Here is a 25,157-nt window from a genome sequence, read left to right as displayed (position 1 = left end):
CCATGAGCCTTTTTCTACGACATGGAATGGTTTAAGCATGCGTTAATATTTCAAATCCTCAGTGTTGATTTATCCTTTAATGTAACCAAATGGATCCTTATTACAGGTCCCTTACATTTGTACGCACTTGTTGTCACGTCAACCCTCTGGATTTGACAGTGAAAGGATTTGGAACGAGCGGTAATATCAGTAACTGCTAACGTATAGTACAATAACTCTGACATTAAATAAAAATAGAAGTGAGTTTCGCTGCATCTATAGTTGTGTAGGTACGGTATAGTCATAATAATAACAATTATGAACATATAAACATTATGGATATTACAACAAAAGCTTTATTGTTACTTTTCCTTTGCCTCGTTGTTTTACATGGAAACTGTTCGATTGTATAAAAAAAAGTTTTTAAAAAGCAGAAAAACTAACAAAACGGAACATGTTTTAAGTGTAGATATAGGTGTGTAACGTAAACACGTGGTGTGTTTTCCTGTAGTCTTTAATATAATATTACGAGACTCCCAAATGACGAAGCAATGCTTTGGTGTCCTATAGCACTTTCTTTATTATTGTGTGTTTACTACTGTATCAGTTCATGTTCTACATGTATTGTACTTATACTCGGTATTCATGAATTGCCTTGTTAATGTTTGTAAAGGTTATACGACGGCATACAAGTTACACGACACCTATCGAGAAAAGAAAACGGTTTTTATCTGGAGTCCATGCATGCCAACAGTTTAGAGTGGCAGGGTCCCGATATTATCGAAATGTCAACAAAAAATGGTGCTATTATTATAACATTATGAAGGTGCTTATAGTTATGGACCTGGGCTCAATGCATGCTGGGGGAAATTAAAACAGTAGAAATAAAATTATATATATATATATATTCAAAAAAATAAACTTCATTGATGTCTTGCTGCAATTGTGGTCATACATGGGGGTTATTTTCCAGTCATAAATTGTTAACACGTAAACCAGTGGTGGACAAAAGTACACAAACCTAGTACTTAAGTATTCAAAAAGACATGCTTTAGAAAATACTAATACTAATTCCTTCAAATCAATGCATTGCTTTATTGCAATTTTGCTATCCCCCCCAAAAAAATTAAGCCTTTTTTTTCAAAGGTAGTGAAATGAGCAGATCTGTAAGCTCACAACGTGTCACATCTCGCCATATCATGAGGTTATAGATCGGCTATTTTAATATTTCACTATTTTCAAAATAGCGTTTGAATTTGTAATGTAGCGTGACTGTCCACCACTGGTAACGCGTAACTGTTACAAAAAAGGAGGGGAAAAAAGGAAAAAATAAACTAGAAAATAAATAGTGTCATTCCATTCAGTGTTCAGTGTGGTTTGCACTGTCTAGTTAGTAGAAAGCTTTGGAACTGCAACACATGGAATGGTTGCATGTTCATTATGAGAATGAAAAATGGTTCTCTATAGGCAAGCCCACGCGGAAATTAGAAAGCAATTAAGCCAATAGGCTCTATGCACATACGCCATTTTGGAAATAACTCTTCTTACTTCCGGGCCTCTTCCAACCTCCTTCACAGGTGTTACTGATGATATTATGTTCCATTTAGTGTACAGCGGTTCTGAAACATTTTAATTTCAGGGCCATTTGGAACCCTATCAAGGACACTTTGAGTGTCCTTGAATAGTGGCAGCCTGACTATGTTTGACCTGAATGGAACAGAGCCTTCATTCGCGTCATCGATAACATGGAAACATGGAACATCGGAAGTAGGAAGAGCTATTTCCAAAAAGGCGTATGCGCATAGAGCCTAAAGGCACATTTATACTTCTTATGACACTGTTGTGCGCAAAAAAAAGAAAGAAGCCGATATACAAACTTACAATGTGTTACGTGATGATGCAGTGAAGGCTTGTGGATTGGCTATTTTTTGGCGCAACTTGAGTGAGTTTTTTTCTGTGTCGTTTGACCGAAGTATAGATTAGCCAAAGTTAGCGAATATCAAGGCCTAATTAATCCAGTTCTATTATGTGATAGGACATTTGTGAAAAGATATATTGACAATGTAAAGAAAAACAGTTTTCTTTTATTGGAATCTGATTTACACCATTATTATGTTTTATATTTTCATGTAGCAAAGATAAGGGATGTAAAATGTATTCTTTCGGAAGGTTTATGTTTTTTTTCTCTTAAAAGCGTTGAAGTGATTGTCGTAGAAACAGGTTTGCCATTTAGGGGTATAAAACTTGTCAAAACGCTGGGGGAAAAACATGAATGTTTATCAATTGTGTTAATTATTGTTCAGTTTTTAGTTTTTTTTACTTTGTTTTTGTTTTGTTAATTAAAAAGTTTGACAAGATTTGCAGTGATTTGGAGTCGTTTCTGTTTGTATAGAGCAGGCTATTCAAAAGTGTGTCTGTCTAGTGTCTACAGTCTGTATGTCTGGATCTTGTATTGCTGTCATTGTCTGCCATTCTGTCGCCTCTTGTTTCCCGTATGTATGTGACCCAGTGTTAATTTGGTTGACTAAGACTAAGACTATGACTAAAAGTCTAGTGACTAGTCTGTTGACTAAATATCAAAATATTTTAGTTGACTACCTAGATTCACTAGACTAAAATTAATGGTGTGTTATTCGAAAGACTTAAGGCCGTTTCAGATGGGGAGCGAGGGACGCAGGAGTTCTTGCCTGGATCAGTGACGCGTCTGCGAGACACGTAGTGTGAAAAAAAAGCTCCACAGTGGGTATACGGAAAGGACTAATAGGAACATACTATGTTCATACTGTATATGGCAGATATATGGAACATAATATGCAACAAATGTCATATTCAGGTTATATGTGTGCATATATGTAGATAAGTATCTATAACATATATGGCTCTTATATAGTGTCATATATATGCCACATTCAGGTCCATACATAGGCTATATCTTCATATATGTAGATAAATATGACCATATGTTCCATTTTTTGGAAAATGTCAGAACTAGCAGATAGCGAGTAGACAGAAATGGTACCATGTTACGAGCATTAGTGAGGACCAATTATATGAAGATAATAGCTAGGTCGATAATGGCTGAAGTCGTCCTTAAGTAAAGTTATTTCGGATGCTTTTCTTACATGAAGTATATTCCAGCCCAATACAAAACTGGGTCAGTGTTTTACACAATATAATGATCACTACCAGAATGAGAGTTAATTATGGAGATGAAAGATAATTATGGAAGTCAGAGATACTGTAGTCATACCATGTCGAATGTTTTTCCTTGACTACCTTTTTTAATTGACGAAAACTAAATAATCTATGACCACTAAAACTAAGACTACATTTACTGACAACAAAAAAAACTAGACTAAAATGTTAGGGAAAAGATCCAGTAGACCTAAAAGAAAAGTAATTTTGTTTGGCTGAGCTCGGGTGTTGCACTCTGATAATAGCAAATCTACAAGCTCACAACTTTGTGAGCTTAGATCAGCTATTCTCAGCATGCAACCAAGTTGCCAAAATACATTTTGATGACAAAATCAACTGATGTCTACTAAAATCTTATATTTAGCCATCTAAAACTCGACTCAAAGTAAAACATTTCAAGTCACTAAAATATTTGCTAATAATTTGCTGTCAAAATCAATCAGATTGTAGTTATAACGGATATCAGAGAAGCTTGCGAGCCTTGAGAAACATTGTAAAGCCTTTATTTCATGTTAAACATGGCGGATGTTAAACATTTTGCATGGGGAAAAAGGGCACTTAATTTCTGATGGCAATGTGGCATACAGTAGGTTCCCCCGTCCTAAACGTAAGGTAGTGTTGTGTGAATAGATTGCATGAGAGCACAATGGATATCTCCAGCAATCTGGTTTCATGAAAACGATTTAGAAACAATACATTATCACATTACCAGAACTCAACCTCTATTGCAGTGGTTCTCAAACTATGGGTCGGGACCAAATGGTTTTGGGGGAGGTCCCCAATTTAAGGACTTTTAAGCCCTTTTTAATACCTCTAAAATGAAATAAATATAAAAAAGACCATTACTGCGTCAAAAGTAACAATACACAAACTATAAAAAAAATGAAATGGTGAAACGTTATGAAAATAGCCGATCTACACGCTCACATGGGCATGTGCAGAGGAGAGGTGAGGATGCTGAAGATGGAGCTGACAGGTGAGAAAAGTTAAACCAAACAGGTTTATGGACGTGGTGAGAGTTATAGGAATGTAGCAAAGTATCACAGTAAGTATCAGTATCAGTAATTTCCTTGCTACTGTATTGAAAAGGTAGAAAATTAAAAGAGAAAGATTTTTTGATTGTTGATTTGTGTAAGAGAAATAATTAAAAGAATAATATATTTTAGTCATATATTTGTCCGGAAAATAAATGTTTAAACAAATGGTGATTGGAATCGTATCGCAAGTTGACTGAATGGTTACATGCCTAATGAGAGGACGTGCAGGTGGCTGGAGTGACAGAAGAAGATGCAGAAAACAGAGGCAGATAGAAACACATGATCCTATGTGAGAAGAACCCCAGATAAACACATGATCCTATGTGAGAAGAACCCCAGATAGAAACACATGATCCTATGTGAGAACTTGAGAAGAACCCCAGTTGAAATGTGATTAATTTGGGGGGTTGTGGCCTGAAAAGTTTGAGAACCACTGGTCTAAATCTAATATTGCACAATTATTTACAATGTGAATTACATCCATGCTCAAATACAGGTTCAGAAACTTTCAAAATAATAATAATAAAAAAAGAAACACAAAGTGAAAATATACCGTTTCCTATGTGATAATATATGCTCATAGATAAAATTTCAGTAACAGAATGATACAAGCCATATACAGTAATGTGTTTGCATTTTACAGTCATGTAACATTACATAGGCCCGATAAATGCAGTCTTATTGAAGGACCCTTACAAAAAACAAAAAACGTAAAAGCTGTATAGTTTTTCTCCCTCTAGTATAGATGAGATGTGGTATAGACTATAGAGTCTATACCAAATCTCATAGAAGTTCACAATGCATCACAACCACTTATACTTCACTGCCTGGAGTCCCAGACCATTTTTCCCTCTATGCCAAATCTCTTCAGTAAAAAATAGCAGATCGACAAGCTCGAACTTGCATCTTGATCTGCTATTTGCAGAATTGTTTGCCCCATGAATAAGGTCACGATAGGTTTCAAGTGGTTAAAATCTCCATTTGCCATCCGTCTATCACAAACCTCACACTCGTCTCGGACACACGTCCAAGATAACAGCCTTCACAACTGGACAATTCTTTACAAACAGAAACAAAACAAAAAGTCACGCAAGCAGCAATTACACATAACGTGTAATATATGTAACAGAATAGACAAGCTTCCTCCTGTCCGACGTCCAAACTAGTTCGGAAAGGGTACGTTATTATAACTCCAAAATGATGTCAATGAGAAGTTGTGACGAGCGGTATCTGAACTGTCAGAGGTCACCTCAGCACGCCCAGATGTCTTTACTGTCCCAATAGGGCGTCTTCCTTACTTCCTTCACAGGTGTTAACCTGTGTTAATTATATCAACGACCCCTATAGCTTAAGTCTGAGTGTGTACAAGTAATAAAACTGTATTTGGTTCCATGTGTACACTCTCAGGAGTTTGTTTATCGTTTGTTTAATTCATGGGTTTAATTCAAGGCCCAGTATTCATTTGGCATTTGAGCCACGGACCACCATTTGATGACATTTAGCCTCTCAGACCCCAAACCGAATAGACCCAAAGGGTTTCTTTCACCATCATTTTGGTTTCAATTTACTCTCAAAGAGTTAAAGATCTAATAAGGGACCATTTTGTTCTCAACTCTCCATCATTTAGCTGGGGACCACCTGGAACCGCCTCAAGGACCACCCGCAGCACGGATTTGTTGTAACCCAGTGACCTGCCTACGGGTGTTTTTTAAGGTGAGTCTTAACCGGCCACGCAGGTCTGACTAACGGGATGTCTGCCTTATGAGCAGTCACCTCCCCATTAGCTACTCCCTTAGCGGCAGCCACTCTTCCTGCGGTCCACACAGAAATAAATCACATTACGTAATATCAATATGTTTTACATGACAGTATAAGAAATTAAGAACAGTTAAAAACTTAAAATAATAAGAGTTACAGACCCGCAAGCGGCCATTTCCAGTGAGCCAACATGCACAATAGCAACACCAGAATGGAACAGAGCCTTCATTAGCATCGGTAACACCCGTGAAGGAAGTAAGGTCGAGGCCAAATTGCTAGCCAATGTCTGTTGTGCATAGTCTATAGACGAGCGCCAAAGTCCTGACGTCACTCGCTCATCCCCTGATTCATGGACCTTTTTCTCTATGGAGAATAACATGGGGTCATCTTAAAATAGTCTCATATAAGAACTAGTGTGGTCCAAAAATAAAGGAACTGTCTCGGCGATATTGTCGGGGAGGTGTCTCTGTATTGTTTACGACAGTCAGTCATATTTGACTGACTGACATATTCTAGAGAAAATGTATCCAATTCGGCAGCAGTAACATTAGTGTTGATTGATTGATTCTTCATATGCATACGAGTGAAACGGCCGGGATGATTTGTTTATTTTTCAAACACAGTTCTTATATGAGGGGATGGGGATTACAATGACAAAAGTACATGAATCTGTAGCACCCTCTACCAATATTGACGTCAGACTTCGGTGCTCTATAGTAGCATCATGGACCCGCCATTCATATGATTCAAACAAAATCATGTCTTGAAATAATTCTTATAACCATCTGAGACAATTTTTCGCTTCCCAACTGATCTTAGCATTGGTTAATGTACTTAAAAAAATAACAATAATCCAGCCTGATGCATTTGATCTTGAAAAACCAAACGCAGTGGCAGTGAAATGTTGTTGGCAAGAAGTGCTGCTTCTAGATCTATATTGGATTACATTCGAGTGCAATATAATATACATAAACGTACTGAGAATGACGAAAACAAACAATGTTTTTGCTATTACTGTGATGTCCACAAACACAATTATATATATATATATATATATATATATATATATATATTATTTTATTTATCCAAATAGTAGCCCAGCAGCAAATTGCGACCGGGAACCTAATAGCCGCTGATGGTTTGACCCCATTTAGCGTATTAAACGCTGGTCCGAGAAAACGCTGGGGCGATTATTAGCATTTTCTTAAGCCCAATTTATTCTTTGTTGCATGACGGTGCCACGCGCTGGAAATAGCATATCCATGGGCGGAGTTCATGGGGGGGACTACACTTTTAAAGATATTTGTGGGGCTTTTTTCTGCCTATATTGAATGGTATTAGGAGACAGACACGCAGGAAAGAACGTCTGGCTTGGGACTCAAACCAGCGACAAGCTGCCAGGCTACATTGGGCCTAGGTGCCCGAACCACTAGGCCAGCGGTCCAGCCCTGTGGCATGATGTAGTGACGTGACTGTTGTGTCTTTTCTATTCCCTTTGCGTTTGTCAGTATTAATAAGACGCGCAGAAGTTGGACTGTGTTAAACTTTTGTTTTGTCCCCGCTCCCCCCCCAGGGCAAATGTGAAACTCCACCTATGAGCAACACTTTTATTTTGTGCTGCTTTATTGAAAAAGGTACTATAGCTTAGATGTATTTTTAGTACGGTATTAGACATTATTGTTGCACTAATACATGTTGATCTATGCCTATGTTTACCGTATGCGGTACTTTTTGCACTAAAAACTAAATGTCTGGTGCAGGTCGGTGCGAAAAGAAACGAAAAGCCTGCAGCAAATACTGCCTGGTACTTTTAAATGCCTGTGGTCCCAACCAAGTCTGATTTTTGAAATATACGCCCCGGCTACTATTTGGGCAAATATGGTATATGACTCGGGTCATATTCAGAGTATAATGTAATATCAAAGCATTTTACACATTTAACACCTAGTTCAGTCCTGTCAGACAGTACAAAAACAGACCCTCGGGGGTCTAGTTCTGCACTTCGGACTTTAGTTTTCTGCAAAAACACTGATGAAAATGTCTACAAGGTGGTTCCGTCACCATTTTTTCCGAAACTCTGAAATAAACCGTTTTCGAGGCACAGACCATTTAACAAGCAAAACGTGACGTCCTTAAGGGCTTTATATACGTCGCTGTGCCGTGGCGCCTTGGAACCGGAACCAGCCGACCTATAACGCGGCACTGAAAGGCGCGTTGTGAGCTTACAGATCGGTTCATTCCGGTGCATGGCACCGGCGTGACAACAACCGATCACGAACAGAGCTTGGTTCCGTCACTGCGGCCGGTAACCGCCCAGCTGCGGCGTGTAACTGGAGGCCGCCTGCCGCGTCTCCGCCAACTCCCTGGCGACGCCCTCCGTGGGCGTGGCCTGCGGCGACGCCTCCTCCAGCGGGCAGAACTTGAGCAATAGCGACCCACCTCGCTCCTCCTCCTCCTCGTCCTCCCCCCCCCCATGCGCGCCGTCAGTGCCGCGCAGCAGGAAACACGGGTTGCGCGGCGGCGGGAACCGCTGCGTCTGTCCGCCGGAAGTGGCCTCCGGCGTGTCGGGGTTCTCCTCCGAGTCCAGCAGGGGCTGCGTGGACTCGGAGCGTGCAAAGGCGGTGCTGGGGTGCTGGCCCTTGTAGCCGTTGCAGCTAGCGTTGGTGGTGGCGGACGAGGCGGAGGAGGCGGCTACCACAGATGAGTACTGCACCGTGCTCGCTGTGGTCTCGGCAGACTCGCCCACGCCCTCGTCACTGTCCGACACGCTCTGGCGCGGCGAGGACGTGCAGGAGGAGTCGCCTCCGATGCCGCTGCTGTGCTCCTCCGACAGGTACTTGTCCTTCTTCAGCGGCAGGCAGTTCTTGTCGTCGTCGAAAAACGGCGAATGGCCGTCACCGCACATGTCCACCTTGACCACGCTGACGTCTGTCAGGGCGTCCTCGTTGGGCGTGTCGGCCTGCGGGGTTTGGGGAGGGTCAGCGGTCAAATTAATGACTGGGTTTCAAAAGAACTGCCGCGTCGGACAACCGCACGGAGGAGGGGCCGGTTCTGGAGAACCGCCGATCCGATCGACTTCACGCTCTTCCTCATAATATGTGATTTTAGATGTAGTCTTATAATCACTTCAATTTCAATGTACCTTTACACTAACCATTAACCACTTAGCATAAGTGATATTGTATGGTTGAAACAATGTTCTAAGTACAATCTCTATATTATGATCATTGCTGTAGTGTTCAGTAACAGGGGTCTCTCCAGCTCTTTACTATAAACAGCATTTTCAGGTGGGTTGCCAATTTCGTTTATCTTCTATCCTGCCACGAGTTCTCACTTCTATCTCAGGGAGACCCCTGTTACTTAACAAATACTCTATTTCCAATATCAAATACTGAATCTGCTATTTTGGAAAAAGTTAAAAAAAAAAAAATGTTGGAAGGCCATCAGGCTATGGTAAAAGTGGTTAATATAAATGTAGTGAAGCTAAATAAAATCTCATAACTGAAAAATTGTGACCAACACTAACAGAAATGTGTGATTTGTGAAACACTTGCCGTTTCCTGAACAATGAGCACTATTATGTAACAACATGGTGATTTAGTAATATTTCTGCTGCCGTCCATACTGCCCGATTGAGGCTTAAACATTTGCTTTTGTGAAATATCTCAGACCATTAGGATTTTATGGAAGATGCTTCTGCACATATTGCTAGTTTGACCACTTCAAATGCTCTTATTTTTAATTGCACATTTGCGCCACATGCGTCCATAGAAGACATGCTGCTGGCTTCTATGGAATCCAAATGAGTGAAATCAGTCGTGGCGACTTGAGTGTTCTGGGTGATGTAGTCTTGAGAACTTTAATGTGTTCTGGGTGATGTAGTCTTGAGAACTTTAATGTGTTCTGGGTGATGTAGTCTTGTGTAGCCAGACAACTATTTCACAATCTCCTCTGCTGCTCAGACTGGAAGTGGAAAGATATTCGAATAATCACGAGTCACGACACAGTGCTCACGGAACTGTAGTGCCATTAGAAACACAACCGGGACAGGAGCATAGAGCGGGAGATTCATGTTATTTGTGCACGGATAGATGAACACAGAAAATTATCAATTAAAACGGATAAAACTAATGAAAGAAGAAATAAACCAAAGCAAACAAACTATCAATTTTAGCTTCAACATTCGACACGCTGTTTTGCTTTGAGTAGGATTTGTTTTTGCCGCTGTACCAAGTGAGGGCATGTGTCACATCCGCTTTATCACTTACTCATGGAAAGAGCTTCCGTTTTCCAGACTGTATGACGGAAGCATTTGAATTGCGAGAGGCAACAGTCTGGCCATGAGACTATGGGTGTGGGTGATGCAATATACAACAAGATGGAGCTCTTACTTTGGAAGGGAAGTCAGGAGACCAAGTGCCGATACTGCTGCTTCCTGGGTTGGGGATCTGAGGCCAGAAGTTCTTTTTGATTCTGTGGAGAACACACAAGAGTCATGTCACACTACAGAGAGAACACAAGAGTCATGTCACCTCACAGAGAGAACACAAGAGTCATGTTACCTCACGGAGAGAACACAAGAGTCATGTCACCTCACGGAGAGAACACAAGAGTCATGTCACATCATAGAGAACACAAGAGTCATGTCACACTACAGAGAGAACACAAGAGTCATGTCACCTCACAGAGAGAACACAAGAGTCATGTCACATCATAGAGAACACAAGAGTCATGTCACATCATAGAGAACACAAGAGTCATGTCACCTCACGGAGAGAACACAAGAGTCATGTCACATCATAGAGAACACAAGAGTCATGTCACCTCACGGAGAGAACACAAGAGTCATGTCACCTCACGGAGAGCACACAAGAGTCATGTCACCTCACGGAGAGAACACAAGAGTCATGTCACCTCACGGAGAGAACACAAGAGTCATGTCACATCATAGAGAACACAAGAGTCATGTCACCTCACGGAGAGAACACAAGAGTCATGTCACCTCACGGAGAGCACACAAGAGTCATGTCACATCATAGAGAACACAAGAGTCATGTCACATCATAGAGCACACAAGAGTCATGTCACATCATAGAGAACACAAGAGTCATGTCACCTCACGGAGAGCACACTAGAGTCATGTCACCTCACGGAGAGCACACAAGAGTCATGTCACATCATAGAGAACACAAGAGTCATGTCACTTCATAGAGCACACAAGAGTCATGTCACATCATAGAGAACACAAGAGCCAGCGCAAAAGACGTGTAAAAAGGTGATAATGAAACTTACGTCTCCTTCTTGTAGATGCACAGCAGCATGGTCAGAACCACGAAGAACAGGAAGCCAAGACAAACTCCAACCACGATGCCTTCGATCTGCCCCGGAGCTGAAAGGAACACGTTTATGATCCATCAATCAATCCATTATGTTCCTGCTTGGATCAATTGAACTAACCTAACGAAAATTGTGTTTTTCTCCTTCTCTCACTTTCTAGTTATCATTGAAATCTTAGTGTTTTGACAATTATTTGGGGGCTCACTTGTCCTCACAGACCACAGGTTGAGAACGACTTTGACAGAAAAACAACATGTGCACTACTTTAGTTGTGCACATAGTTCCTATGTTAGGAAGAGTTTAAGGTCCTTCTGTGTTCTGTTAGACTGAACAATGGCAGGAAACTGAGAGCAGACAGGGGAGGAAATGCAACACATGTCTCCAGTCGGAACTGAACTGGGGAGGTTGTGATTAAACGCCTCAGTCAGCTAAATCAGCGCTTCATAAACTTTGACATGGCAAGAATTAAGAATAGTCCCTGGCTGCCGCCCAACTATTGCCAAATACCAGTGTCAAGCATCTGTGTCATTTTCTATTTTTGCGTTGGCTATAAAAAAATAGCAGATGTAGCCTACAAGCTCACAGCACATCACTTTGTGCCATGCTGTGAGCTTGTACATCTGCTATTTTTGAACATATACTGTATGGAAAATTCTTGAAATTGTGAGAACTATCCACACTTTTCCTGGGCTGTGTGTGCTCCACTTCCTGTCGATTTTATCCAATGAAATCCAATGAAACTGGTCAGATGACCAATCCAATGAAATCGACAGGAAGTGGAGCACACACAGCCCAGGAAAAGTGTGGATAGATTTAGAAGGCATTTGTAGAATCGGCCTCTGGTCTTAATGGACTAATCGTCAGTTTAGTTGATTATGAAACCAAATCTATTATAATTCAATTTTTATTCTAAAATACTTCTAATAGTTTCATTATATTTGGGGTTAATGTCCCAGCCTCGAACCGGCTCAGAACCACTCACCGTATAAGTTTCATTATATTTGGGGTTAAGGTCCCAGCCTCGTATAAGTTTCATTATATTTGGGGTTAAGGTCCGAGGCTCGTACAAGTTTCATTATATTTGGGGTTAAGGTGCCAGCCTTGTATAAGTTTCATTATATTTGGGGTTAAGGTGCCAGCCTTGTATAAGTTTCATTATATTTGGGGTTAAGGTCCCAGCCTCGTATAAGTTTCATTATATTTGGGGTTAAGGTCCCAGCCTTGTATAAGTTTCATTATATTTGGGGTTAAGGTGCCAGCCTCGTATAAGTTTCATTATATTTGGGGTTAAGGTCCCAGCCTCAGACCGGCTTTGAACCACTTACCGTATTTCACAGTGCTGAAGGAGTGCTCGGTGCCATTGATTGAGCCCCGCTCCGTGGAGGCCATGATCCACGCCATGTATTTGGTGTTGCCCGACAGCGAGGTCAGCTTGTACGTGTACGTGTCTGCCGACACCATTTGCTCTGCGCATGCACGCACGAACACACACACACACACACACACACACACACACACACACACACACACACACACACACACACACACACACACACACACACACACACACACACACACACACACACACACACACACACACACACACACACACACACACACACACACACAGGGTACATTACAATACAATGTGCCAGGGACGGCCAAAAGAGATGATTTGTTTTAAGAAATTACAAAAATATTGTCCCCAATATTTTCAAAAATATCAGATGTACAAGCTCACAGTGCGTCACAGTGACGCTACTTTATATCAACACATTTTACTGTAGACTCCCTGGAACTATGCATTTAGTAATGTAGTAAAGTGAAGACTAGTTGTGAAACAGTGCACTAAATGATGGTGCGCTGTGACGAGTGATGACTCGTCTGTGTTACTGGGAGGTCAGGAACTTCCACAGAAAAGGGAGTTAGAATGTCAAGAAGGGAAAGTGCCCCGTCTTGAGTCATCATTATTAGGAAATGTGCCCATGCTATAGCACTAGGTAGCAGCACAACTTTGGGTCAGTCATCTTACTCAGAATGCCCTACCAACTGAAAACAAAATATTTAAACACTGGTTGAAGTTGGGCCAGCGGTGCGAACACTAATATGTTAAGTACACATTTTAAAGAGTTGATGTCACTGCTGTCATGATTAACCGTGGGATAGATCAGTTCTGTTAAGGCCATGATTTAATTAGCTGCGCGTAGTGGCCTATCGTGCAACAAAATTAAATCAAGCTAAGTTGAGCTCAGTTTTATTTTCAATGCATATCAAACTGGGAGTCCTTAAAATTCAAAAGGTTCAGGGTCACTGATCTTGATTATAAACAAACCTTTCTCGTCCCCGTGTCCAGTGGAGTAGAAGACGGTGTAGTTGGTGATGAAACCACGGCATTTGTCTTGAGGGATGGCCTTCCACTCTAGCACGGCCTCCGTGCTCCCGGGCTTTCCCTTTAGCCTCACCGAGGATCCCTCCAATGGCACTGCAATGAAACATGTAAACACACATTGAACCCTCCAATGGCACTGCAATGAAACATGTAAACACACATTGAACCCTCCAATGGCACTGCAATGAAACATGTAAACACACATTGAACCCTCCAATGGCACTGCAATGAAACATGTAAACACACATTGAACCCTCCAATGGCACTGCAATGAAACATGTAAACACACATTGAACTCTCCAATGGCACTGCAATGAAACATGTAAACACACATTGAACCCTCCAATGGCACTGCAATGAAACATGTAAACACACATTGAACTCTCCAATGGCAATGCAATGTCAACACAAAATCTAATCGCACCAATTTATCAATAAAATTAAGCCCCCTCGCACCTGCATTACCAAATTACTTCCTGTACATAATACTTCCTATCTCTATCGTATTCGCTTTTGTGTACACCTTCAAGCTGTGTGCCATGTCACATGCCATGCCAATGCCTTCGCAATCACACAGTTCTGGCTCAGAGAACAATGGCAAATAAAAGGCAAAGAAATCTAAAATACATGTTCTGCATGTAAACTCCACACAAGGCGGAGGAGAGAACACGCACCCAGCATATAGCAGAAAATAGCACATCTAAAATCTTTGTGAGCATTGTGAGCTTGTAGATCTGCTATTCTCAGCATGCAAAAAAGGGTAAAATCAGCCATTACGACACCATCAAGGACCATCAAAATATTGTTTTGTCTACTAAATCAACTGTAATTTTGTTGACTAAAGTCGTATGATATTTAGTCAACTAAAATGAGAAACACTAATTTTTTATTTATTTTTTTCCAAAAGACTATGACGAAATCGAACTTTGCTGACTAAATCAAACCAGTTCTGAGCCTAATGAACAGTCCTCAGTCACCTCCTTGCTCCAGATAGGCAGCCTCCGTCCTGGCCGCTCCCACCCGTCCAGAGTTGTACAGAGGATACACGGAAATGTTGTAGCGCTTGAACTTCTCCAGATCTTCACCTGATGGACACATGAAGAACAAGGTTACTGCCATGTTAACCATTTCAGCAGGGCTGATTTTAAAGTAGGGTTAGTGATATTTTTTTGTTAAACGTTATAGTTAAATCACCATTCTGATCGTAATCAATGCTATAGTGTTAACAGGGGTCTCCTTGTCTCTCCAGCTCTTTAATAAACAGAAAATACCTTTTCTGGTAGGTGACAAAATTCCAGTAGCCAGAGTAGCCATTTATCAGTGTTCAAGTTCCAATTGTGTCTGCTCATTTCTTTGTGTCATCACTTACAATTCCACTTGTTTAATCTATATCCTGACTGATTGGATAAAATCGGTATCCCGACCTAAAAATGCATTTTCTGTTTCATAAAAAGCTGGAGACATCGAGACTCCTGTTACTGAACAAACACTCTGTAGTACTATCACAATATAGAGCTTTCTAACACTTATTTTAACCAAAGAAAATCACTTACCCTACCTAAAAAACAATACATAAAAAGGTATGTGGTTGAACCTGACTATGTTGACACTCTGTTTGCACTTTATCTCATGTACATAAGCCGCTTTGTGGACCTACCGACGTGACCTTATGTCTAACCTTATGCACGTTACAGTATGTCTAAACTGTATGTACATACTGTTGTAACTTGTAATGTTTATATATCCCATATATCCCATATGGAGATTGATGATTTAATCAGTGTATACCATGACATTGACGACACATTAAGGTTAGCATGAGATGAGCGTGATGATGTGGTCTGCCAGCCGTTCCTCCCTTGAGCCAATTTGAATACAAGATGCACTACCTATTCGTCAAGACAAATAGCAAAAATAGCAGATCTGCAAGCTCAAAACATGTCAATGCGACACGGACACGTCGTGAGATTGGAGAGATGCTATATTTGAATTTGAGTCAAAGTTTTGCCACCATAATGATATACATTATTATCACCTCTGATGTTGGTTCCGGTGGCGTTCCCCAGCTCTCTCTGCCAGTCCAGCTGTCCTCCGCTGACCGCCACCCACTCTACCAAGTAGTGGGTTACATCGTAGCGGGGAGGGTCCGGGGGCAGGGTGGGGGTTTGCCACTCCACCCGCAGGGTGCCACCGTTACCCCGACACGTCAGCGCGCCCACCGCAGGCAGCTCTGTAAACACACACACAAACCACTGTTAATTCACCCGCTTCAAATGTTATCAACCGATAATCGCGAGCAGGCTCGCCTAGAACCTACTGGCTGCGATTAGGAAACACGGAAGTGAAATTACTGCCACCAAAGTGAAAGCATAGGGCAGGGGTCCTCAACTAGAAATGATGAAGGTCCACAATTATTTTTTGAATAAGACCAAGGTCCGGTCCCATGCACGGCGTCCATCGGAGAGCGGGGCTCTATGCCCGTTTAGTATGGTCAAGCCAAGCTTATACAAATCAGATCCCCTTCCACCCAACCAATAATGGGGTGCAGAGTGCAGGCCCGGAGTGGAACTCCAAATCAGGCCGGGAGTTATACGCCCTGGCAGGCCACACTGCGCGCGCGCATGGGGGACATTTTGGGGGCCTTTGCAGCAATTTCACATGAGAAATGTACCATCTGATGTTATTTATATTATTAACTTAAAAAAAAAAAAAACGTTTTTTTTTGTTTGTTTTTTTGGTGGTCCGCAAAGAGATGGTCCGGACCACGGTCCGCCAGTTGAGTACCCCTGGCATAGGGAAACTGATTTACGTGGCCGGTTAAAACTGATATGAGGTTATGGGGCTTACAGGGCCAGTCAATCTAATCTAAAAAGGGGCGTGACCCAAAATAAATTGCAATAGTAATCGTTCAAGGTTTTTTATGATCCTTATAGGGTCATCCAAATAACATATTCAAAATTGATTATTATAAATTTTGGATCATGGTCAATTCAGGGGTTTAACGTTGGGGTACCATTGAAAATCTATATAATGCAACAATTTGAATTATCCTTTAAGTAGTATGTGACATGTCAAACTAGGGGTTATTCATATTTCTGAACCCATTTGTTTGTAGACTCTCAGAGTTAAATTAACATAGGTTTTTATCTCTGGGTCCCAGAGATAGAAATGCCGTTAAATGGGCGTCCGTAGCCTAATGCATGTCAAACTGGGGGTCCTTGAAATAAAAACGGTTGAAAAACATTGCTAGAGGTGTACAAATGGGGGTCCGCAGGCTGATAAATGTCAATTTGGGGACCTTGACATGAAAACGTTTGAGAAACAATGATCTACAGTAACTGTCACAGTAATTTTGACACACGAGAACACCTACTCTGTGCCTGTCTGGTGATTAGCATGGTTGCTTTGGGAGACTTCCCCGCGCCGTTGCGGGCGATCACTTCGATGTAAGCCGACTGACTGTCGAGCAGCTCCAGGTTCTCGAGGACGGTGATTTCCCTCCGAGCGGAGCCGCGGTCCCAATCTGTGCGGTTGACCGCCACGCTCTCCCACTCCACGCCGTGGACCCTTACGTCAAAGCTTCTGATTTTCCCGTTGGACAACACAGGATCCTAACCCAAGACAAAAGATAATATGCATGGAATTAAACCAACGGGAAGGAACGAGGCCCAGGGCGCCAGGCGAGTGCACGGGTCAGATTAAAGGAGACTTCCAGACCAGCGCTTTTTCTTACCGCAATCTGATGTAATTATATCCAACAATCAGTGCTAGAGGCTGGGGGGAAAAATCCATCTAGAACGAACCGTAGCTCAGAGCATGCTCGCTCGTTCGCCTTTTTACAGAAGCTCCTTTGGGACAAAACACCATGCATCGTATCTGGTCATTATGAAAGATAGATGTGTAGGGAACTTTTATTTTTTTAGATTGATCAAAATTAGCGATTTAGCGTATGACCCAGTTGGAGCAGCAGTGCACTCTGAATGGAGTTATGTAATTTTATTGGATATAATCGGAACCGTAATTATCCTTTAACGACGGCTAACAGGATAAATATAGGAAGTATTTTAAATAAGAAGTGTGTGGAAAAACAGGCATAAACATATGTCCCACTTATTAGCTAGACTGATTGATTTACCTTAGAAATGACTTGAACTCTCCTTTTGTTTGCAGAATCCCCAGGAGAAATGACCCTCCATACATCTGGTGGGCTTCTAGGTTCTGGACAGGCGGAAAAAAAAACATTTGAATTAACCATTGTTTTTGTTAACTAAAATAAACATTAAAAAACCAAGGCTTTTCGAAAAACAATCGGTAACTGAAACTGTATTTGCGTTTTAGAAAAACCTGTCCTTAGTTTTAGGCTTCATACAACATCTTCAAACATTGCAGATCTACAAGCTCACGTTGCAATGCAATACATTGGGACTCTTGGGAGCTTTCAAATCGGCTTTAAAAAAACCTTAAACTATTTTAAAATCACTGCAACAATACCAACCATGAATACCCAAATGCTACTCACTGTCCTCTGGTGTTGTGGAGGTACTATTGGCGCTCCAGTCGCTCCAGTATCCGTAGCCCTCCAAGTGGTGTTTACATCTGACCTGACACACGTAGCTGGTGGCGGGTCTGAGGTTCTGCAGCCTGAACGACTGTTTGTCCTTGGTGGCCGTCTCTTCCAGAGGAACCTGAAGATCAGGGGTGGGCAACTTTGACAATGGAGAGGCCCACTATATTTCCACACTCACTCCACCATGACATGACCTCTAGACCAGTGGTTCTCAACCTTTAACTTACTTTCATAAGCGTGTGTGATGCCGCACTCACCTCAGTCCAGTGAGCGGAGCCCGCGGGGCGGTATCGGATCTGATGCGTCAGCTCCACATATTGCTTTTTGATCGGTGTTGTCCAGGTCATCAGAAGAGACTGGGGGAAAACCTTCTCCGAGATCAGCATCACGTGTGACGGAGGATTCGTTTTCACTACAAGAAAACAGGTGCGTGTTAAGAGAGAGACAGACTGAATGAATCAACCCCGTCGTCAAGTTAAAGTCCGAAACCCTTTCGTACCCGTCACGGTGCGAAGAGGACTAAAGTCCTTGTATGACGTATTTATTTATATTTAATGTATTCAATTATTATTGTAAACTTGGCCTCAGAAAGAAAGTGATAGTATCCGGCATAAACAAGGAGCCAGAATCAGTAGATGGCAGAGTTCACACTACAACTCAGAAGGTAGCACAGGTCCATCAAATTGAACCCGTTCCGAAACGGCGCCGATTAAAATAGGATCAGATTCTAAATAAAGCCAGGTATAATAGACCCCATCCGAAAGACCCGTATGATATGACACTGCTCGTATAGGAGCGTCTCCCCTGCCTCGCCATGGTAACTGCACCCAAATATCTAACAAAGTGTCATAATATACTTTAACTCTGAGAGTGTAGAAATTAATTTGAATCTATTGGTACACTCCGGTTACAGACCAGTAAGGGTCCGTTTGGTTCAATTTGTACACTCTGAGGCCCCTTTTCCACCTGGGTTGAACCAGTTCCATTCTTTTTCCCCTGCCTAATATTGAACAAGGTCAGAGTGATTCCACTGAAAATGAATTGATTCAGAACCCTAAATGTTGGTTCGGAACTGGAACCAAAAAATGGCCACCGGTTCTGTGAAAGCAGTTCCAATAATCTAGAACGGAAACAGTTCTAGAACCAGACAATGTTCTTTAGGTGGACCCTGGCCTCAGAGTTACAGACCCGTAAGGGTCCATTTGAATCCATTTGTACACTCTCAGATCATTTAGCATTTCCGTTTTTTTGGGGTGCGAGGGGACAGAAGCTGGATGAGACATACTGTACGGTCGACTCACCGAAGCGATTGGCATCCTCCACAGCCAGGTGTTCCGAGACGGCTTTCCCCAGAGCGTTGGTGGCCTCCACCCAGATGTCCACCCCGGTGAAATGAGGGAACAACTCAAAGGAGATCTGACCGCTGTTCGGCCGGGCAAGACTGGCCTCGGCTCCATCACTGCCGAGGAACAAACAATCATTACATTACTATCACTGTGAGGAACAGTCATTACATTACTATCACTGTGAGGAACAGTCATTACATTACTATCACTGTGAGGAACAGTCATTACATTACTATCACTGTGAGGAACAGTCATTACATTACTATCACTGTGAGGAACAGTCATTACATTACTATCACTGTGAGGAACAGTCATTACATTACTATCACTGTGAGGAGCAGTCATTACATTACTATCACTGTGAGGAACAGTCATTACATTACTATCACTGTGAGGAACAGTCATTACATTACTATCACTGTGAGGAACAGTCATTACATTACTATCACTGTGAGGAACAGTCATTACATTACTATCACTCAGTGTTGTTTTCGTCAGGACTGACGATAACGTAAATGACGACGTCAACGCCCCTTTTTCCAGGACTAAGACGGACTAAAACGAACGACCCTAAAATATTTCGGGACAAGACTGACGCTGACGAGCTAAATACCGTAGCTCTGTTTGATGACGATGACGAGACGTGTGTGTGTTATTGTTGACAAGACGAGGCTACACGAAAATGTTAGTGGATTGACGAACAAAGTTTTAAATGCATGAAAATGTTCCGCCAATAATGTCACTGCTCTCGCCGCTATCCTCCTCTCCAGTCTCCTTTCCTAGTTGGTCACGCCCATCTGCATGCATGCACACACACACACACACACACACACACACACACACACACACACACACACACACACACACAGTCCCATTTCGACTCCGTGTGCTCCTCTTCAGACCACCACCAGACTGGGCGAAGCCGGCACCGCTGAGATCACTTTGCTTGTCCCCGTGGATTGGAAATAGGATTTAAGAGGCTATCCGATGATAGCGTGGATTACAGCACAGTTGTGTGCAATTATTAATAAAGAATTCACATATCACCGCACCTCGTCAAGCCTCCAGTGTCGGCTCAATGTGAAACATGTTGCTCCGAGCCTAGCCTGGAAGCTAACGTCAATCAACAACAGTAGCTCTGGTCGATAGTGTAGTTAGGACTCAGGAGTTCTATGGTACTTAGTTTGATCCTTTCCCCTCACTCACACCCGCGGAAGCTGTGCAGCCCCTCGTTTTTTACATAAAAAAGATGTGAAAGCCTACTTTCCTCCTTCTAACACTATGGATCAGAGCTAATGTTATTCCAACTCCCAGTAGCAGTTCAAGTACCGACCAGATGACATGGTTTCTAACTAAACGGTTATGGCCAAATAAAATGTAAAATCTGCTATGGCTGTTACTGTATGTCCACGGAAGAAACACAGAGGTGTTTTCTTATGGTCATGTCACATATTTGCTGCACCAATTGAAGCCCCCCCCCCAAACCCTGTAGGATGCATTCCCCAAAACTCTCAGAGACATGCCCCCACCATCCAAACCTTCAATATTACTTTCCCCAGCTATTTATTTTTATTTACTTAGTGTTTTTCCTTTAATAAAGTTGTTTTTGATTCATGTCCCCCTTGTAAAGCATTTTTGGGTACTCAGAAAAGCTGTATATAAATTATTAATTTTGAGATATTATTACTACAAAAACAATGTTTTATTGCTTAAACTTATGTATTCACTATTCATTGATTCACTAGTATACCAAAATCCATTAAAAAAATGGCTCTCTCACAGTTCTTGGGTCAAATAATGATATGCGATTAAAATGTGATTAATCGAGATCAACTACAAAGCCTCTGATTCATTAGATTAATTGTTTTAATCGAGTCCCAGCTCTAATTAATACCTGTACGCTATAGACATTTTATTTAATATTTTGACAAACTGGACTAAAACCTTTTACTAAAATGACTAAAACTGACTAAAACCCTTTGGAGTTTCCGTCGACTAAAACTATCAAGGATAGAAATGACTAAGACTGACTAAGACTAATTAAGCATTTTTCCAAATGACTAAGACTGACTAAGACTAATTAAGCATTTTTCCAAAAGACTAAGACTGACTAAATCTAAAAAATGCCTGCCAAAAACATCACTGCTATCACTGTGAGGAACAGTCATTACATTACTATCACTGTGAGGAACAGTCATTACATTACTATCACTGTGAGGAACAGTCATTACATTACTATCACTGTGAGGAACAGTCATTACATTACTATCACTGTGAGGAGCAGTCATTACATTACTATCACTGTGAGGAACAGTCATTACATTACTATCACTGTGAGGAACAGTCATTACATTACTATCACTGTGAGGAACAAACATTCATTAGATTACTTCCACTGATAAAGACATGCAAAAGGAGGCCCAGTTTCTTTCCAATATGGCTGCTGTGCATAGAGCCACTTCCCCCACAGGATCAAATAAGTCTTCTTCTTTTCTTATTATTATGTGAAGAACACAGGCACATAGCGCGGATAAAACATTTGACAGGGCCAATTACAATCGCAAGTTGTTGTTTTTTTCGCCGCCGCGCTTCTGGATGAACAGCAGTGGGGGACTGAAAGGGTTTAAACTCACAACGTTCCAAGGGCAGCGAATAGTGTGTAGTAGGTGGGCAGTTCTCCGGTGCCACGTTTTCCAGGCTCCCATGTACAGAAAACGATGGGGGAGATCAGGTCGCCGTCCTGAGAGGCAATGCAGGACAGACCTGACGGAGTCTCTGGAGGATCTGGATGGATGACGGGGAAAAACACAGTATGTTAGAATCAGAATTTATTGTCAGCTTTATTGTCACATCACAGTTTTACAAGAAATAAAAGTGGGTGAAATTTGTTTTTGTGCATAGTTCCCATTGTGTCATTTTTCCAAGAAAACACAGAAAGGAAAGAAAAGAGGAGAACAAGGCAGGACAGAAGAAAGTTTGAGCGCTTTTACCACAAAAAGTACAAGTAGGCTACATGTTAGATGTTTCACTTCACCAATCATCCTTGATTTGATCAATTTGATTGTTAAAAAAACAAAGCAAGTGGATTTGAAAATACATCTAAAAAAACCTTGCTCTGTGATTATTCCGTTACAAGTTGTTATTGGCTCTAAAACATTGGTTTCGACATTTCTAGTTACTGTACTTCTACCTCCCACAGCTTAAAGACATTTTCGTTCGTGTGAAAGGGAACAACTTATAGCCCTTGGTCAGGCCGGGGTGATGCCATGCATCAAAGGGAACAACAGAACTTACAGCCCTTGGTCAGGGTGATGCCATGCATCAAAGGGAACAACAGAACTTACAGCCCTTGGTCAGGCCGGGGTGATGCCATGCATCAAAGGGAACAACAGAACTTACAGCCCTTGGTCAGGGTGATGCCGTGCATCAAAGGGAACAACAGAACTTACAGCCCTTGGTCAGGGTGATGCCGTGCATCAGCTTGTTGATCTGCGTCTTGACGTTGCACTTGCAGAACAGCCAGGCGGGAGTGTCTGCGCCTACTGTGAACGTGACGCTGACAGCCGAGTCGTTGACCCTGGTGTACATCTGGCGGGGCAGCGGGGTCGTCTTGTTGAACTCCCAGTACAGGTCATCCGCACTGGCGTCACCGGTGCCCGTGAGCACGCAAGTGGCCGTGAAGTTCCTCCCGATCTCCACCTTCGGGGACTGGGGTGCGATGATCACCTTCTGATTGGCTGAGCGGAGGAGTGGTAGAGAGAAGGACATTAAGTACTATTATAAGTAAGTTGATTGTCAGCTTTTTGTGGATCATAATAATAATAAACTTTATTATTTTGAATAGCACCTTTCATGACATGAAATGCAGCTCAATGTGCTTTAGGCCCAAACCACACCAATGCAACTCCTTGCAACTGCCATTGGGAATAATGGTTGCAACTTGCAAGTAGTTGCATGTTGCAAGGTGTTGCATGGCGACCCTCTGGTGTGGTTAGGGCTTTACAGAGCAATAAAGAAAAAAAGGAAAAGCATAAAACATTAAAATGATAGCAAAAAGGCAGTGAATCGGGCAAAACAGTGAGGACATAGATAGATACTTTATTGATCCCCGAGGCGAAATTCAGATGGTCCCACAGCTCATACAGGCATACAATAAGGAGGGGCACAGGTTAAAAAGAAAGACAAATATATTAAGAATATATTATGAACAAGCATGAAGAATAACAACACAGGGAATTATTTAAAATTAAACTAAAAACTAAAGTGAAGAAATAGGTCTTAGACAAACAGATATATAGGGTAATCTTAGTCTAGATACATGTCTAAAATACCGGTAGGTAATAACAGCATTGGATTCATTGGAACACAGGTTAGTGTTTTTTGAGTGGTGCAACCGCTCCAAGGAACAGCAATGTCCGTGTTCACCTATGTGTTCATGTGTTCGTTATTGAGCACCAGTATATGACTATGAGTACCAGTAGGGGCGCTGTTGTGCCAGAAACAGAGAGAGGGATAGTGCTGCACTGTTGCCTGCTAATGAGAGAGAGAGAGAGAGAGAGAGAGAGAGAGAGAGAGAGGTGGGGGGAGTTGCACCACTCAGTTCACACGGGTGTGATTCTTTTCATTTTTGAACAGTTTCCATCCATCAGTGAATTGAACTACAGCCCTCCCGTTACCAAGAACAGACTTTATTTGGTGGCCCATGGAATGGAATGTTCTACAACTTCCTGACTGTTGTTGAATAAATGTGTGTCCTGACAGTGTAGTACTCGTGACCATTTCATAAGCAGGGTGACACTACATCCTGTGACACCAACACACCTCATACAGACACACATAAACGCAAACACACTTCAATTGGCTTTATTGGCATGAGAAAACATACATTGACATTGTTTACATTGCCAAAGCAAAAAGCACACACACACACACACACACACACACACACACACACACACACACACACACACACACACACACACACTTACTATTGGAGAGAACACTGGAGCAGAGCAGCAGACACGACCAGACCACAACCTGAATGAAACCACCTGGACCCATGATGATGTCTCCTAAACATACACACATCTGTATGTCAATCAAACTATCCGGTAAACTAACTTGAGATGTGTTCATAAATGAATACAAATCAAACAAAAACTGATTTTAGACAACTACTAACAGTAGTACATTAATTAATTCATAAATAAATTCATAAACAAAAGTAAATAAATAATGCAGGGGCCCAAAGAACATCCATGTTAGCTGGTAGTGTTAGCATCCTTTAGCTGAATTAGCTCACACCTCTAAGGCTCACTCACACACACAGTAGTGATCATCACGTCAAACTAATCGATAAGTCACACTTTTAACGTTACCCGATCGACCGATAGATCCGTGTCCTCGAATTGACGAGTTCCTTGTTGAATATCGTTCGGACTATTAGGCGTCCATGTGCTATAAAGTGCTTATAAACAGTGTTTATAATAACATAATGTTCACATTCTGACGTGAAACGCAGCCTCTATTCTAAAAAAAACAAGTCTCCT

General features: G+C 41.8%; 1 protein-coding gene across 2 annotated transcripts; it reads right to left on the bottom strand.

Moving 5' to 3' along the window:
• Nucleotides 1-3,655: 3,655 nt before the first annotated feature.
• On the bottom strand, nt 3,656-25,134 carry il6st (interleukin 6 cytokine family signal transduce). Of its 2 annotated transcripts, none has more exons than XM_083793924.1 (16): nt 24,987-25,134; nt 24,597-24,680; nt 23,058-23,345; nt 22,242-22,392; nt 19,564-19,724; nt 18,520-18,674; nt 18,215-18,380; nt 17,831-17,913; nt 17,069-17,306; nt 15,720-15,925; nt 14,673-14,766; nt 13,639-13,788; nt 12,632-12,772; nt 11,262-11,358; nt 10,361-10,442; nt 3,656-8,928 (listed from the first exon to the last, which is right to left on the bottom strand). In XM_083793924.1, the coding sequence occupies exons 2-16, from the start codon at nt 24,667-24,669 to the stop codon at nt 8,263-8,265; spliced, it is 2,751 nt and encodes a 916-aa protein (XP_083650050.1). In that variant the 5' UTR covers nt 24,670-24,680; nt 24,987-25,134; the 3' UTR covers nt 3,656-8,262. The 2 variants fall into 2 exon arrangements, with proteins under 2 accessions (XP_083650050.1, XP_083650051.1); XM_083793925.1 differs by having other exon boundaries at nt 14,673-14,780; nt 15,731-15,925; nt 19,564-19,721.
• Between the last annotated feature and the right edge of the window lie 23 nt (nt 25,135-25,157).

Source organism: Protomyctophum parallelum (genome assembly GCF_964188405.1).
Source record: "Protomyctophum parallelum genome assembly, chromosome: 21".
In the NCBI taxonomy this organism is placed as follows: domain Eukaryota; kingdom Metazoa; phylum Chordata; class Actinopteri; order Myctophiformes; family Myctophidae; genus Protomyctophum; species Protomyctophum parallelum.
This window is presented reverse-complemented; position numbering and strand designations above follow the sequence as displayed.